Below are 19003 nucleotides of genomic sequence, written 5' to 3'. Positions count from 1 at the left end.
GCGAGCTGGGCCGGTTCCCATTGTATATTGAAAGATACATGCGATGCATTAAATACTTTGTTAAATTGTTTACATGCAAATCTAAGAATTGTATTTTAAGAACTATCATTTTAAAGGAAGTGAGTGAAGTAGAACTAAATCCTGTTGTCATAAATTGGGCCTCGAATGTTCGAGATGTATTACAACGCTCAGGTTTTAATGATGTTTGGTTATTCCCCGAATCAGTGAATATGTCTGCATTTGTACCTCTGCTTAGAAATAGATTACGAGATATTTATATCTCAGAATGGAGAGTGGGTATGGATAGCTGTAGTTCATTAGATATATATAAAAAATTTAAATGTAATTACCAAGTTTCTAATTATATTTCTCTATTAGACAATATCAAATACAGACAAGTGCTTGCACAATTACGGCTATCTTCCCATAGGTTAAATATTGAAGTTGGCCGACATAATGGTATTGCAAGACATGATAGAAAATGTACCTATTGCAACCTTAACGATATAGAAGACGAGTACCATTTCGTTTTAAGATGTCCACTATATGCTGAAATTCGTAGAAGGTATTTGCCAAATTACTATTCAAGACATCCTAGTATGGAAAAATTTATTACCTTACTGCAAACAGATAATAAACCTCTTCTGGTTAAACTAGCTATTTATTGTTTAAAAGCTTTCAAAGAAAGAAATGATTATGTTTGAATACATATATGCTTTTTCTAGAAATATTTATATCCTTGTACTGGATGTTATCCCATGTGTTTTGTAAGGTCTTAAGATTAGTTGTATTTGTACTGTTATCTTTGCGCTGATAACTATTTAGTGATCAAACCACTGTATTCTTTTAAAGTACCCTTGCCTAACATTTGCCTAAACGTTCCTCTATGGAGAGTAGGGAGTGAACACTCTCACAGGTATCTATAGGCGCGATGAAAGCTGTTGTTGTTGTTTTGTTGTTGTTGTTTTTTCTCTATCACCATATATAGAGAAATTGAATAATTCATGCATTTAATCATCTATGTATTATTTATTTGTATGTGTATGCGTATTGTGTATGTTGTGTAATGTGACGATGAGCTGTTTATATGCTTAAGTCAAAATAAATTTTCTGTTCTGTTCTGTTCTGTTCTGTTTAAAATAGGATTAACAATAATTGTTTGAAGTTTTATGGTTTGATTACCAATAATTGTTTGATTAATTGCGAACAACAAACATCACTAATTGTAAGTAAAGCAGGCACCCAAACAAACTCCAGTTTTAATCGTTTTACGCATCAAAACAATGCAACCAAATTGGTTTGTTAAAAACAAGCTTTTATCAGACTGAAAAATATTTTTGTTAAAAAACAAAAACAAATTAATAACAAGTTATTTACTTATCAATATTATTATTTGCCTTAATGCTTAGTATGAGATCTTTTCAAATTAATAACTCTCAAGCTAGTGAGTTTATATACTGCAAGGAAATATATGTATTACATGTAGGCTGAACCTAAAAAAATACGATGAAGATCATTTTTATTGATATATTTATGCTGTTATTTTCCCAATCAATTAACGGTATAATCTAAAGATAATATTTAAAAAAAACACACTAAGTATTTAACTTTAGATATATATTTACTGTGTACTCATTGATATATTTTATAGTCCAAAGCATCCACTTAATGTTTCAAATGTTATCATCCTACCAAACACTTACTTATAATTTCATTTTACACATCATAACACACTGTAGGTTGTATAATAACATATAAATTATGTGTTGTTGCTCCAGAAAACTGCGTTTGAGTTGTTTCTTCGTCAATTGTACATAGTATGTTGCATGCTATTAACATTATAAAGTGTTTTATGCAATAAAGGTATGGTCAATTTTATTATTTACTGTGCACTGTACAATACACTTCGCATATGATGCAAGTGTCGTGTCGCGGAAAAAATATCACTGGCGTTACACCGCTGTGCATAAGTAAATGTAAGTGTTATTTGATAAGTTCCCTACAGTCTTGTAATATCGTCTCATAAAATGTACGTTATTGAGAAATGAATCATTTTGAGCTATTTGTGTGAAATAAATAATCTCAAGATATAACGCCTTACCACCATACTATACACGGGTCGTCGTTCCAGCGTACCACACACGGGTCAACATACCACCGTACCATACACAGGTCGCCGTTCCAGCGTACCATACACGGGTCAACATACCACCTTTCAATACACCACGGGTCGCCGTTCTAGCGTACCATACACGGGTCAACATACCACCGTACCATACACAGGTCGCCGTTCCAGCGTACTATACACGGGTCAACATACCACCGTACCATACTCAGGTCGCCGTTCCAGCGTACCATACACGGATCAACATACCACCTTCCAATACACCACGGGTCGCCGTTTCAGCGTACCATACACGGGTTGCCGTACCACCGTACCGTAAATGGGTCGCCGTTCAAGCGTATCTTACACGGGCTGCCTTACCACCGTACCTTACACGGATCGCCGTACCAACGTACCGGGTCGCTGTAGCACCTTATAATACACTTTAAAATATTGCCTCTCTTTAAGTATTAGTATACTGCAATAAAATATATGTGTTGCTAGAAATACATACAAGTATGTATAAGAATTTATAAGAAAGGAAAAAAGTCAATTGTAAAAAAAACTGTATTATATCAAAACTAATTCTGTTTTACGCATTTTGCGACAGAACATGATATATACAGTTTATAAGTCCGTGATCATTTTGAAAGCTTAAAAAATGGTTTAATGAGAAAAAACACATTTATCATCAAATAAATTTACAACCAAGAACATTCATTATGAAAAACAACTTTAAACAGTAAAACACCAAACAAAAAAGTGTGCAGTACGATGGTACCGTGGCCCGTTATCTATCATCTAAAAGTAGATGGACGAATTCATCTGTACTTAAATTCAAGATAAGGTCAAAACAAATGGTAAGGGTTACATTTGTATAAATCTTAAAAGTTATCTACTACATATTAAATCACACACTTTTTTTTACCAACATACTACTCAATCGGAAAAGTCGGCGTCATTTCGTTGATAAGACGAGTAACCCGTTCCAACAGTAAAGTTAAGGCCTATCTGAAACGTCAATTTGTAGGCAGAATCATACTATAACCGGAAAAATTATAAAACAGGGACTGATATTGATGATGATGATAATAATAATAATAATTAATAATAATAATAATAATAATTATTATTATTATTATTATTATTATTATTATTATTATTATGATTATTATTATTATTATTATATATACAAATATGCGGTTAAGATTTAAACATGAACTATATGATTTATAATAAAGAAAAACAACAGTAATACATGTACCATTTGTATTGTATATAGGAATTGCGTAAGACAACATAACACTGCATTAACAATGAATTGTACTCTGACTAAAGTAAACAATCCTCCTAAAAGTAAGAAGTGTTAACGGGGATATGATCATCCGACGTGATGCATTAAGGGCATACTGCTGTGCCCGAAGCCATAGGTCAGTATCTTCCCTGACTGTAGGCAACGTTGGACGGGTTTGGTAGCTGGTACCCGGCCCGGTACGAGCGGGCCGTGTCTTGCTGCGAACTGTGCACACTTGGGCTGGTTCCTATGAGGTGGCCGGAGTGGCGAGGAACTGGTGACTGATAGTTCCGCATGTCATCGTCCGTGTGCCGGTAGTCGAACGGACCGTCGGCGACGCGAACCCTACCGTCAGCTTCCCAACCAATGCTCCGACCGCCTCCATCAGCGTCCCGACCAATGTCCCGACCCCCTCGGTCGTTAGTGGTATAGCTAAACCGATCAACAGGATCATCTTTGTCATTGTAATCATCATGTTTATTGTTTGTTGCGTTTTCATTTTTTGACCTGTCAATGTCTTCATAATCAGCATTGGCATGTCTGTTAAGATTCTTAGTTTTTTTACGAGGAGTATTATTTGATCTTGTTGAACTGATAATATAACCATTCGTAAAATTAGCGCGCATTTTCGGTAATGGTGAATACTGTGAATGACGTGTTTTATTTTCAGAATGTCTGGTGGAAATATTCCCAATATCGTGCATGTTAAAGAAATCACTCTGAGGCACGAACGGAGATTGGGCTGTGACGTCATCGTCAGGATGGAGGTCAAGATGAACGTCATTTCCGGACACGTGGGATGGCCGACTTCGGGCGGTGGTATTCCGGCTTTCGCGAGTGTCCTCCGCCCGACTTGGAATCCGGAAGGATGAGCGTCGAGCTGAATAAGAAGTATGGACAATTCTGACTTTGTAACATTTGCCGAATAAATAAGTATATTTTTTCAAAATGCTGGTTCAACCACAGGGGTTTCGAGAGAACCCCCTGTGGGTTCAACGGCTTGCACCGTGGACACATGTGCAAATCTATTTATCTGTGTATTATAAATTCAATAACACACAACTTACACAACGGTATTTCCAGCAGTTTCGTTTTCACTTTGCCGCCGACAAGCGGGTCGCTGTTGCCAACGTCATTCATAGCGACAACCCGGAAGTAGAAAAACACGTCTTCCGGAAGCATGTTCACTGTGTGCCGCATCCTGTCGGGCTCAGATACGCCAGCTTTCTTCCAGCGGGAGGATTCCTTTTCCCGGAACTCAACAGCATATCCGGTAATCGGCTTACCTCCATCTTCTAGAGGCGGCCGCCAGGAGAGGGTAATGGATTTGTGGGATATCCGAGCGAACTTTATCGGCCCTTCCGGCGGAGACGGGCGCTCTGTTAGGAAAGCAATGATTATTACTAATTATATTTTTGGCGACAACCGAAAATTCTCTTACAACTTTAGCACTGTCATTGAACTGTTTATATTTCTGCAATCGAACGTTCGGTTATCGGATGAAATACAAATGCAGTTATAAAATAATTGCAAGAACACTTTTTGCTTTTTATCGAATGCATTATAGATAAGTCAAGTCAAGTCAATTTTTGTTTATTATAGACTGGTTACAAGGCACACTTAGGTTGGTCGCCTAAACGAAAACTATCAGTTCGACGCATCTATTACCATCATACCCGGTTCAATTTCTGCCGTTTCTACCGTGACCGTCTCTGCGCTAGGCCCGATTGCAACCGCGTTTTCGGCGTTCACACGGAAGCGGTAGGGGTTGGAGGGATGGAGGCCCGTCACGCGGTAGTCCATATACCGATCAAATGCCTGCATGTAAAGACGGAAGTTTTTTATTCAAGTTCTTAAATATGTGCAGTAAAATTATTTTATCCACTTTTGTGCTTTAATTTCTAAGATGATAATGGTACTGGTGGCACTGATGGTGATGTGAGGTAGTTGTTTAGATATAAATTCGACCTCTTTGTAAACAAAGCTAAAGTTGAGAAAATTTCAAACCTGGATTTAGTGGCCACTTGCCTTAATCAGCCACTTGGACCTTTTCCCAAAGATGGCTTCTTAATGCAGGTTTGACTGTATAATTATATTTTTTAAAGCAAATTCTTGCATGTCTTTTGGGGCTTTACATTTAAGTTTATATTTACTTGTAACTTTGCGACGAGCTTCCACGATACTCCCTTGTCGAGTTCCCTCATCAAAAGATAGTACGTGTGTATGCGCGAGTAGCCTGCCTTGTTGGGTGGTTTCCAGCTAAGCGTGATAGAGTTACTGGTCTTGGACACAATTTCAAGTTCGCTAGGGGCGCCCGGTCGGACTGCCAGAAAATAAGGGTGTTTGATTGACTTAAAATTAAGGATAACAAATGCATGCGCTCTCGTTACATCAGTATTATATAGAGAACCAATACAGGCGCTCTCGATACATCAGTATCATATAGAGAACCAATACAGACGCTCTCGTTAAATCAATATCATATAGAGAACTAATACAGACGCTCTCGTTACATCAGTACCATATAGAGAACTAATACAGGAGATCTCGATACATCAGTATCATATAGAGAACCAATACAGACGCTCTCGTTAAATCAGTATCATATAGAGAACTAATACAGGAGATCTCGATACATCAGTATCATATAGAGAACTAATACAGACGCCTCGATACATCAGTATCATATAGAGAACCAATACAGACGCTCTCGTTAAATCAGTACCATATAGAGAACTAATACAGAAGATCTCATTACATCAGTATTATATAGAGAACTAATACAGACGCTCTCGATACATCAGTATCATATAGAGAACCAATACAGACGCTCTCGTTAAATCAGTACCATATAGAGAACTAATACAGGAGATCTCATTACATCAGTATTATATAGAGAACTAATACAGACGCTCTCGATACATCAGTATCATATAGAGAACTAATACAGACGCTCTCGATACATCAGTATCATATAGAGAACCAATACAGACGCTCTCGTTAAATTAGTACCATATAGAGAACTAATACAGTAGATCTCGTTACATCAGTACCATATAGAGAACTAATACAGGAGATCTCGCTACATCAGTATCATATAGAGAACTAATACAGACGCTCTCGTTAGATCAGTATCATATAGAGAACTAATACAGAGGCTCTCGTTACATCAGTATCATATAGAGAACTAATACAGGAGATCTCGTTACATCAGTATCATATAGAGAACTAATACAGGAGATCTCGTTACATCAGTACCATATAGAGAACTAATACAGACGCTCTCGTTACATCAGTATCATATAGAGAACTAATACATGAGATCTCGTTACATCAGTATCATATAGAGAACTAATACAGACGCTCTTGTTACATCAGTATCATATAGAGAACCAATACAGACGCTCTCTTTACATCAGTACCATATAGAGAACTAATACAGGAGATCTCGATACATCAGTATCATATAGAGAACTAATACAGACGTTTTCGTTACATCAGTATCATATAGAGAACTAATACAGACGCTCTCGTTACATCAGTATCATATAGAGAACCAAAACAGACGCTCTTGTTACATCAGTATCATATAGAGAACCAATACAGACGCTCTGCTTACATCAGTATCATATAGAGAACTAATACAGACGCTCTCGTTACATCAGTATCATATAGAGAACCAATACAGACGCTCTCGTTACATCAGTATCATATAGAGAACTAATACAGACGCTCTCGTTACATCAGTATCATATAGAGAACTAATACAGACGCTCTCGTTACATCAGTATCATATAGAGAACTAATACAGACGCTCTCGTTACATCAGTATCATATAGAGAACTAATACAGACGCTCTCGTTACATCAGTATCATATAGAGAACCAATACAGACGCTCTCGTTACATCAGTATCATATAGAGAACTAATACAGACGCTCTCGTTACATCAGTATCATATAGAGAACCAATACAGACGCTCTCGTTACATCAGTATCATATAGAGAACCAATACAGACGCTCTCGTTACATCAGTATCATATAGAGAACTAATACAGACGCTCTCGTTACATCAGTATCATATAGAGAACCAATACAGACGCTCTCGTTACATCAGTATCATATAGAGAACTAATACAGACGCTCTCGTTACATCAGTATCATATAGAGAACCAATACAGACGCTCTCGTTAGATCAGTATCATATTGAGAACCAATACAGACGATCTCGTTACATCAGTTTTATATAACGGACATGTTATTAAAATGAAACTGACATATTTTAACGTACAGAGCCTGGTTACAGGACGACTCCACAACAAGACATAAACACACTATATTGAACAGTAAATCAAACAAGACTATTTACAACGCATGCAAGAAATGAGTGAATTCTTACTTGGATCCTTCTTAAGTGTGATGGGTGAAGATTCTATGATGCGGCTCTCGGCGTCCTTGCTAAGGCAGGCAACCCCAAATATATACTTCCGGTTCGGGGCCAGTCCAGTGATCCGAAACTCAAGGCTCTCAACACCAACCTGCAGGGACCGAGACACGTTTGCTTGAGAGCACTAAGCAGGGAAATGCATAGGCATACTTAAGTACGTCCTGGCGTACCAGCCATTTGGTTTCCCCGAAATGGTAAATTCTTAAATCTTCAGTTCAGAAATAACATAGAAAGCTGTTTTGCGTATATACATTTCATTTTACTGGTAAGAAAATTTAAAAAGAATACAAACGTACGTTTCTTTCACAATTAACAGTTAATAAGTAGCTAAATCGTCTTTGTGCGCAAACCTTAGCGACCTTTCTCCAGTCGTCCTTGCCTTGGTGCCGGCGGTACACCTGGAAGCCTTCCACCACCACGGCGGATCGGGAAGCATTCGGGGCGTTCCACAGAAGCGTCACTTCCGAACTGCTGGGGTTCTGCACGTCCAGGCCGAATGGAGCTTCCGGTCGCTCTAAAGTACAAGTGTGAAAATAACAGATAAGATTAGTTGGTGCCCACCTAAGATACAAATAAGCTTTCACAATAGATAAAACAATTGTAGTTTTGCTCGAAAACGAAAACAATAAAAGAAAATGAAAAAATAAACAATGACTTATCATCAGCTTTGAAAAGTGTATTTTACTGGGGCTGGGTGGTGGGGAAGAGGTGTACGTTTATTTTACGATGCCACTAGCCTATGCATGGGCGTTGGTGCTAGAAACAGTATCAGTCTTGTTATGTTAAAGTGATTTGTGCACAGACAAAATATAACACTGGTTAGAGCCTCCCTGGTGATCTCAAGTGCGCTAGTGTGTAGCACCTCGTTTAAAATCCCTCCATGAAGTATTTTTGTGGTGAGGCAGGAGGTCGATCATGACTCACCTGGGATAAAAAGCAAGTGTCTTATGCTCTTTAACACAATGATGCAAACCTGGTTCCTTTGTTTGCCCCCTACAAAACATGGCGCCACAGCACGTTCGTGTCGGCTGCTCATCAGGGGGTTTCACTTCGTGCTGGGGTTCTGCAAGATAGGAATGGAACTCACGTAGCCTTTGAGGCAATTTTCATATAGAGGAAGATAAGTCCTAAATTCGTTCCGCCATAAATATTATAGTATATGGAGTACAATAATAAAAAACGTCTCTTTTATTCACAACTCACTTTTCTTTAAAATTCCTTTCCGTGGGCGCCTCACTTTCATCGGTTTTGTACGTGTGACGTCACCAGCGTTCCGTTGGTTATTGACAAGCACGCATACAATCACGACAGCGCACATCACGAGGAGCAGACACGTGACCACTGCCATGACTGCAGCATTGTATGAAAACTGGACATTTTCAGTTACCTGCAGAAAAGAAGAATAACGCATCCGGGATTGATAGTGCCAGTCGTAGTCAGGTACGGGTCTAAGTAAGGGCGCGGGTGACAAAATAAGTGTTGAAATTCATAGCAAAGATGCCGGTGATGTCCAAAAAGCAAGTCCAAATGTACAAAAAAGAGCCATGGTATAAGCGCAAGTCGAACTAATACTGAGGGTTCAAGCCACGTTGGATATTGCTAGTTTTAGAAAAGGTGCAACTCCCAATGTGAAACAAGAATACATGCAATGCATTCTAATGTTATAAGACGAAGCGAAGGTGCAAGTTGTATTTAAAGTTAAAACACAACATGAAACAAGAATAGAAGCAGTACGTACATAGTCGAAGGTGTAACTAAAAGTGGATCCGTGGTCTAGTGGTTACACACTTGACTATTAATCCAGGGGTCGCAGGTTCGGGTAGAACCTGGGTAACTCTAACCACGCCGGTTACATTTTGTCTGAGCACTATGCTACAAAAACCTAAAATGACTAACAATCTTAACGGAGCACTCGCCGAATGGGCAAGGCCCGAGTGCGAGTATAAATAAACTTACATACACACTGGAACAAGAATAGAATCAGTGCATAGTCGAAGGTGTAAGTTAAACCAAGTATTAAACATTGAAATGCACGGAATTGTCATTTAAAAAAGTGAATAAGATACATACAGCTTAACAGCTATTCCTTAAATACATTTTAACCTTGTTTTGCTTTAAATGCTTTGCTACATCTTAAACAGTTATGCTTATGAAAACGTTTATTTTAATGGTTTAAAACAATATAAACTTACCATTTTGAAAGCTTATTGCTAACCTCATAATTCAAATATGGATTGACTTTCTTCATGTTTTTCGTACATTTGTAACGCCTTGTCATTTGAGATGGTCGGTGGTCGTGGTCCATTTATTGCCATTGTTTTACAAATAAACTCTTTTAAACGAAACTCTTCGTTAGTTATAATGGCTTTCGATGAAAAATTCACTGTAACATACACTGTATGAAAACATGAAAACATTCCGGATTCATTGCTCTACCACGAGGATCCTCCCTCCCCGACCCCGCCACCCCAACCCATCCAAACGGATAATGTTGCATGTTTTAACCAAATCTTCTATGATTCATTTCCTCCAGTAATGAAAAGCAAAATGGCTTATTTCTCTACGGCAGAACGGCGACAGTTAGTATCATTTAATATAATGTGTGCCGATTATGAGCCGTAAAATGAATGGGTACCATTAAGTTGTTTCAGTTCCGTCTTTTCCTTACTCAAATAAAGTGTTCAGTCGCAACATATCTGCATATTCACTTTTTACATCACGCTCAACCGTTCACTAGAGGGGATATAACTTACTCGGTCTAAACATACTTTTTCAAGTAGTTATACTCCCCTGAAGTTGCATCTAAAAGAGTTCAGACAATTGAAGTTCAGTGGGATGCACGTCTTCCATGATACTTGCAGGATTAACCCACGTGAACTTGGCGACAACAGATTCGTTTACATTTACTATTTCTCTTCCTATCTTTCTCCCTGTCTCTCTCTTTCTTCCGTTAACTTATTTCTTATGTAAAACTCGTACTTATTCGTACCTAAAACTTATTACAATGATTATGTTACTTATGTATTCACAGGGCCATTTTCAAATGTTGTCAAGGGGCGTATCCAGGATTCATCTTTAAAGGGGGCGTCACTTAGGGGCGGAACTTTTTGACTTGCGACCCTCCCGCAGAATCTAAATTTATTTGGGTTAAAGTAGTGGTTGGGGGGGGGGCGCACTCTCCCAAGTAAACGAATTCAATTTCTAATCCGAAATGGTGCACTAATGGCGATTTTTATGACTTTTTTCTCCTATATTGAAATAAGAAGTAAACTTGGTCCCGTTCCCCCGCCCCCCTGGATACGCTAGTGCTGTCATAATATTGTTTGTACATGCGCACTGTTCATGTTCACGCAATGCTGTCAGTCACACTTGTAAGTCAAATGTCAGTTATACATTTTTCATGTCCATCCATAGATCTTCGACCAATAAAACGATATTGAAAAAACTTGTCATACTGACGTGCTGAGCGCATGTTTAAGGTCCAGGCTACACTATTTTTTCGAAATGTTAACTTCGCCATCACTTAGTTTTATTAACAGTACTCATAGTTTATACAATATACTTGGCACACAATATAATAGAACATTATAGACAAAAACTGGGACCAATAAAATTTTAATCCTACTTATTCGCAAAATCCCAGATACAAGCAACAACTCACTCTCCAATATAATCATACCCATGTTATTTCTACAACATACATGTACTTTATTTCCAACAATCGCTTTGATCTGTTCATGTTTTTACCCTCTCAATTGAACTGTAATATCGATAAATCATAAGAGTGACAACAAAAACAGATTATGTATATTTTATTTGACATCAACATCCATTTGTTATGTCCAGTGTATTCTTATCAATTTAAGAACTTATTCTAACATGTTGGTCAACAAATATGAAATGACAGTTGGTAGGGTATTTATTTACAAGCAATGGTAAAAAAATAACTCTGTGTAAATTCAATTAACAACAATGATCTGAGAGTGGTAGACACTACTGGTGCCACGCGAAGTCAACAGTTGATGTGTTTAAGTCTAACAAGGGGCATAACTCTATATCTATGAAAGCCAAAGTTACTGGCCATGTCTAACATGTTGATAACATTCTGACTACATGTTTATAAAGTTGCATGTGAATGTTTTGAACATTTTATAAATGAAGTAAAGGCCAGTGTTACAGTTTGGTACAAAAACGCCGACAATGTGAACAACAAGGCTTTCAATTTCAATTACTGACCTTTTTAAATAAAATAATCAAGACGACTTTTTAACAACGTTATATAAATTACTTGAGTTCTATTTCAAAAATCAGACAAGCTTAAATCCACCCACTGTGACTGGCTGTTTTGTCTTACTTATACAGCATCTCATTTTAAATTGTAAACTAGAAGAAAGTGTCGAAAAAAAAATCTTGAGTCTGACATTAAAACATGAAAATAAATACATCAATACACTCACAACATCCTCCATATGTGACAGGGGACATTCTATACATTTGTTTACATTATGCCACAACCAATTGCATTACCAGTATACTATAACACATTTTTTGGTATTATACATCTGTCTGCATTCATAGTTAATTGTTAAAAATTGTGGTTAGAATAAAACAAAAAAAATATGTATCAACTAGAGATTGCTTTTTTGAAAAAGCGCATGTCTCCCCCATTGTGTGGTCGTAGGTGAGAAATAATCAATATCTTTGACCTTCTGATCCCAAAATCAATAGGGGCCATCAACTAGTCATGACTAACTGGCATACCAAGTATGAAGTTCCTGGGTGTAAACGTTCTTGAGTTATTGAGCAGAAACCGGTTCTTCACCTCAAGGTCAGTGACCTTGACCTTTGACCAACTGATCGCAAAATCAACTAGACATCATGACCAACCTCACTTCAAAGTTTGGTGAACCTAGATCAAAGCATTCTCCTGATATTGCACGGAAATATTTTTTTACATTAGAGGTCACAGCGACGTTGACCTTTGACCTTGTGACCCCCCAAAATATAGGAGTTTTCTAAACCTCATGATCAACCTCCCTACCAAGTTTGGTGAACCTAGGTCAAACCATTCTCAAGATATTGAGCGGAAATGTTTTTTACATTGGGGGTCGCCGCGACCTTGACCTTTGACCTAGTGACCCCAAAAACAATAGGGATCTTCTACACCTCATGACCAACCTCCCTACCAAGTTTGGTGAACCTAGGTCAAACCGTTCTCAAGATTTTGAGCAGAAATGTTTTTTATATTGGGGGTCGCCGCGACCTTGACCTTTGACCTAGTGACCCCAAAAACAATAGGGATCCTCTACACCTCACGACCAACCTCCCTACCAAGTTTGGTGAACCTAGGTCAAACCGTTCTCAAGATTTTGAGCAGAAATGTTTTTTATATTGGGGGTCGCCGCGACCTTGACCTTTGACCTAGTGACCCCAAAAACAATAGGGATCCTCTACACCTCACGACCAACCTCCCTACCAAGTTTGGTGATCCTAGGTCATGCGGTTTTCCAGTTATCGATCGGAAACGAAGTGTGACGTACGGACTGACGGACTGACGGACTACCGGACTGACGGACAGGGCAAAAACAATATGTCTCCCCCAGAGAGGGGGAGACATAATAATATCTCATTAGCTTTAAAAGCATGTGAGCATTTAGATATAGATCTTCTAACAATTTACATAATCTTGGAAAACAAAACCTACATAATTGAGGAAATCAACTAAACACTTGGACATATAATCCTAGAAAGATAACACGCCAGAAAGATAACATGCCGGACATATCACACCGGATATATCACATAACAGATATTACATGGCGGACATATTATGCCTGCCTTATTACACACTGAATATATAATGCCAAACCGATAACACCTTAAATCTAACACCCGTTCTGGCTTATCCTTCGCATACATTTTTACACGTGTTTTAATTATTGTAATTGTTTTCTTGCTCCCTGAAAAAGAATTCTGACAGTGTTCCTGTCCGCGTGTTCTGTGATAGGATTTAAAAAATATTCAACATGTCCAGTAGCCCTGCAGACCTCAACTTTCAGTCATGGATCAAAGTCAGATAGCCATTTCACATGTTCATTATGCTTACAAGTATAGCAGTATAAATAGTTTAAAAAACCTGTATCATCACTGTAATTATAAATTAAAGCACATGAAGGTTGTGGCACATGGATGGAGGAATAACAAGTGAATGGTTGACTTGTATACCAAATGCCTGATTAATGTATTGTCGTTTAAGAAGGGTATAATTTCAAACAATTAATTGCAAGAAACCCTCTGAGCTTAAAGGTTACAGCTTAACAGTGGTTGTAAAACTATTAGGTATTTAAAAGCAAAACATCAATAAAAGGAGTGATGACAATGTTATATAAAATATAACTTTCATTATATACAAATAAATGTCTCTAACAAGTCAATACTTTCCTCTTTCAGTTTAAATAAAAAATCAAACAATAGTCTTACAGATGTACAAATTGATGGGGTAAGACATTCAATTGACCTAATTCAATCAAATTATTCTGCAACCAATTTAAAATGTCTGGTAGTAATAAGTTGAAATATTAAATAACATACAAATAAATATGGAATGCAAATTTGAAGAAGGAATGATTAAGACAGATATTTGGGTTAATGATGAAAGAGATATAAATACAATAATGACATGTTACTGACCTTGAAGAGAGAAAAACAAACTTATTTCTAAGACAAATAAAGCACATGTCTATACATACTAAATTAAGTTGGTTCTTTATAATATTCTATAACTTAACATATTTACTCATCTTGAAACTTTGTTTTCAGGTTGACTTTGATAAAGGCTATGTTGCTGTTTTTCCACATAGGACCACCATGTCAAAAAGCAATATCAACTTTAAAAGATCAATCGCAATTTTAAAATCATGATTTGAATTCAATTCTTGCACCAAACTTAGCATTAAAGATCTTGTGCAAAAAGTATAAATTGTGTATATAAAATAAATAGAACCATAAATATCTCATCTTGTTTAAACATCACCGACAGTTAAAGCATTGATATCTAAATATCTTTATTTAACACAATCAACCAATTCATCATGATTTTTTGGTGGTTTTGAAAAACATCTTGTAATATTCATCTTGATAAAATATTGTAACAAGTTTGTTCCTGATAATGTGGCAATGCTGGTGCAAATCTTGATGTGGAGAACATGAAGCCTGACGCGTAGCTAGGGCCAATTTCGGATTATGCAGATCTATGACGGACAGCAGATTAACCAATCCCCCCCCCCCCCTTCAGCATATTAACCCATTCCCGCCCCCTTCAGCATATTAACCAATTCCCCCCCCCCCATCAGCGTATTAACCAATTCCCCCCCTTCAGCATATTAACAAATTCCCCCCCCCCCCTTCAGCATATTAACCAATTCCCCCCCCCCCCTTTGTTTGTTTTTCAGTTTTTCAAATTCATGGTTTTTTGTATGACAATAACTTTGACCTGTCGAAATTTCAATACGCAACTGCATATTTGCTTACAGTCAGCTACGCACCTTGAAGCTGTACTGTCTGTGACACAGCCTTCAATTTTGTTGTTTTATTTGTACTTATACCTTAGATTTGTACTTTTAAAATTCATGGTTTGGATAGAGCAGATTATAGACAGCCCTATACATTGATGATTTAATTGTATACCAAAGTTGAACAATTGTTAAAATGTTAGAAAGTAGTAAAAGAATGAAACAAACAACAAAGTACCATGCATTAAAGTTTAGGTTTATAAAATGATTCCAAACTCTTGTGTTTCCATTTTTTAGCATATGGCTCATTGTATCTAGCACAGTGCTAGTAGTTCACAGGACTAAGCCCCAGGGGGAACAGGTAGTTTCTTCTCAATTCATCCGTGGAAATCCGTGTGTACATGACATTGTCTCTTTGATTTGTATGGAAATGCTTTTTGTGAAAATGAGCCGTTGTGCTTAACACCTCTGCTTCATCATCTTTGAAAGCAGAAATAAAGTTTGTAGAAAAGTTTTCATGATGGATGCTAAGATTTGTCATTGCCCAGTGCATTTTCACATCTGACACAAGCCTTTTTTGAGTCCTTGGTGTGCGTGTCTTTTTCATCATACGCCTTGCAGTATTTAGCACTTTCATAAACTTAAATCCATCTGGGGATTTCTCCGGTGTGACAAGTGTTATATGGGAGCCAGTGCCCTTGTTTCTGATCATCAACAAAAACAGCTGAAATAAACGCTCCTCATCAATCTGTGGGGTGACCACAAACAGGGTGGCTCCACATCCCAGCCAATCATCAATCATGTTCTTCCACGCTTTCATTATGAAATCATTCATCATGATGCCACCTCCTTCTGGAATCATATCGATCAAATCCTGCACCTGAAAATAAAGAAAACGATCATAAATAAATACTGGTTTTTGCTTTGGTTGATAACAACCGCATAGATAATGAACAAAATATAGATCTTGGCATGGAAAAAAAATGTTTGTGCTGTTTTTTTCTAAAAGCATTTATTAAAAGTAATCAATGTAGAGGTTCGAACCAAACATATTTTATGCCATGTTTGCAGTTATGGCAACCAAAATTTGTTAAGATATTAATGGAGAACTCAAAACTTCAGATTTACAGAGTATCAATGTGTGTACACCACGTGCTAAATTGTGTCATACATGCTACGTCTGAAGGCAATATTTTGCTTAAAATGAAGACATAAAACAAATATAACTTCCCTTTTACTACACCATTTAAAATGAAACAAAGGGCTGCTGAAAGAGCCCAGCCTTCATTTTATTACCAGAGTTTCATAAGGTGATAAGTTTCTTCAAGCACTTAGACAAACCCATTTCCCAAATAATGTTTTGACAGTGCTCTGTTTTTTATTGTGAAAAAGTTTGTTGAAGTGTTTAAAGAAACTACCGTAAGCGACTGGGTAATAGACGCATTTTTTCCCCTCAGATTTCGATGTAAAAAAATGCCTGCGTATAATACCCAGTAACAAGCTTTTGAACTTTTTTCTGAGGTCGATTTCAGGCCGAGAGTTTGTTAAGATTTATGTAGAAAGGGAAGTTACTCGCGTCATATCGATTGAGTATATACGGGTTAAAACGGCAGTTGAAGATCGGGATACTGTATATCGCAAGATGTTTATAATTTAAAAAAAAAATTTGTACGATTTAAATTATTAAAATTATTCAATATTAATTTGAATAAAACAATAATTAAACATGCATATAAAAAAGCAAAGTTGGGCACTGTCAAAACATTTGTGTCAGTAGTACGATAAGGTGTGAAAAAATTGCACTGCCTTTAGACCTGTTTAACATACCAAGACTACAAACTGATGCAATAATTGTCATGATTTTTCGCACTTTTCCATGTCCTTTATTCTTTTTTGTAGGTGTTGACACTTTGAGAACAAGCCCGTACAATATAAAGTTTTTGCATACAGTAACTTCCCTATTCATTCTTGACAGGTTATCATTTACTATATACTGTCAGAAAGAAATCTTACAAATAGTCATAAAAGGTACATTTCAGTGCCATCCAGAAACAAATTGTCACACTAGGTAATTTTCAGTGCCTATCCTAACATGAAACGAATATAAATGAAACATATTTTGCATTATCATTGTATGGTTTTAAAGATAACCATCGCCATTTTTACGATATTTTTTTTTTCGTTACTGTCAGCAAACATGGTGGCCAAGATTGGCAGACGATTTTGACATATTTTCTATGCGTCCTTTAACCCAAAACTTAGATTAAAAGTTATTCCTCAGATTTTTCACGGATTTTCTTGCCTGCGTCTAATACCCCCTATCGTCTTATACCCAGTCATTTACAGTAAACTCTCAATCATACTCTGGTAAAAGACCAAAGGCGGGGCTCAGTAAGCGGCGTATGCGGTGCTATATTTCATTTAAAATGGTGAAGAAAAAGTGAAGTTATCTTTGTTTTAAAAGTCTACATTCAAAGCAAAATATTGCCTTCCGACGTAGCATTTCTGATGCAATTTATCACGCGGCAAACACACACTGAGAATAATACATACACATGTATCTTAATTTGACTAAGTGGATCATCTTTCTGCACAATATAAATACATGTAACGTCTTTTCAATAAATTAATAAAATAAAACTGCATCAATTTTAATCAGAAAAATGAGACCTAACTCCAACTGATGGGTTCAATATTTACAGTAAATTGAGTATTTGTATTATATAGTATGTACCTCTTCGGTATTTTTATCAAGCTGAAGAAATCTGGTGACAGACGTATCAGAGGCATCTGCCAGCTCTTCAACCTCATCATTTCCTGTCTCCAGCACATGTGGGAATTCGTCAGTCATCCACAACAGGTGATCTTTACCACACACTTTCATGGTGCCCGTCCTTTTGTTCAGTTTCAGTGTCACCTTCTTTCCCACAGGGATTTTAATAATATCTTCTTTTTCCCTAAATGTGTCATTAGGATACATGATTTGGAAAATATTCATCCACCACTGTACAATGTCTCTGTACGATGACACAATAACAATTTCATCTCCCTTATCAAAGAAGTCAATGTCAAAGGGAGTGGGTGTGGCCCAGACACGGGCAAGCATATCAAGTCGCTCTTTTTTGGAGGGCATGTTTTGTTTTTGTTTCTATGCTGATGTGTAACGATTTTATGTACTTTGAACTTACATGATTTCACTTCCTGTTTAAAGTGTGTATCAATGTTGACTGTTTTGAAATGACAATATATGATCATGACAAATCATTGTTTACATTCAACCGGGTTATTACAAATTTTTCAGGAGAAGGCTCTTCCGATGAAATAAATAACCTACAAGTCTTATTTTGTTTATCGAATGACGTCAAAATTCACTATATTTTCTAAAATATTCCGTTTATTGCTGAAAAATACAAGAGTTACACCTGAAATATCTGAAAACACCTGTTAGCGGCCATTTCTACTTTTTCATTGGTCAAAATATATTACATTGTCCAATGAAAGGTCTTAACACAGGGCAGAGCGTACTAACCGATTGTTTAATGTATTTTTACAAATAATTCGTAAATTCAGTTGTAAGCCTCCATAGCTCAGTGGTAGAGCACTGGTCTTGTAAACCAGGGGTCGTGAGTTCGATCCTCACTGGGGGCT

The 19003-nt window shown here is 37.1% G+C and overlaps 2 protein-coding genes and 1 non-coding gene across 3 annotated transcripts; 1 reads left to right on the top strand and 2 right to left on the bottom strand.

Moving 5' to 3' along the window:
* Positions 1 to 3318: 3318 nt before the first annotated feature.
* Positions 3319 to 9599, bottom strand: LOC128218548 (titin-like). Its single transcript, XM_052926240.1, has 9 exons — positions 9583 to 9599; positions 9048 to 9231; positions 8818 to 8907; positions 8195 to 8358; positions 7797 to 7935; positions 5552 to 5721; positions 5075 to 5216; positions 4466 to 4777; positions 3319 to 4278 (listed from the first exon to the last, which is right to left on the bottom strand). Exons 2-9 carry the CDS (start codon positions 9190 to 9192, stop codon positions 3536 to 3538), a joined length of 1905 nt encoding a protein of 634 aa, XP_052782200.1. The 5' UTR covers positions 9193 to 9231; positions 9583 to 9599; the 3' UTR covers positions 3319 to 3535.
* Positions 9600 to 15506: 5907 nt separating this feature from the next.
* LOC128217793 (uncharacterized) lies at positions 15507 to 18808 on the bottom strand. The gene is made up of 2 exons (XM_052925180.1): positions 18090 to 18808; positions 15507 to 16235 (listed from the first exon to the last, which is right to left on the bottom strand). Exons 1-2 carry the CDS (start codon positions 18486 to 18488, stop codon positions 15681 to 15683), a joined length of 954 nt encoding a protein of 317 aa, XP_052781140.1. The 5' UTR covers positions 18489 to 18808; the 3' UTR covers positions 15507 to 15680.
* A 123-nt stretch (positions 18809 to 18931) lies between these two features.
* Trnat-ugu (transfer RNA threonine (anticodon UGU)) lies at positions 18932 to 19003 on the top strand. The gene has a single exon. It is a non-coding gene; the product is annotated as a tRNA-Thr (tRNA).

The sequence above is a fragment of the Mya arenaria genome, chromosome 14 (genome assembly GCF_026914265.1).
Source record: "Mya arenaria isolate MELC-2E11 chromosome 14, ASM2691426v1".
Taxonomy (NCBI): Eukaryota; Metazoa; Mollusca; class Bivalvia; order Myida; family Myidae; genus Mya; species Mya arenaria.
The sequence above is the reverse complement of the archived record's forward strand: the minus strand, read 5'-3'. Positions and strand labels throughout refer to the sequence as shown.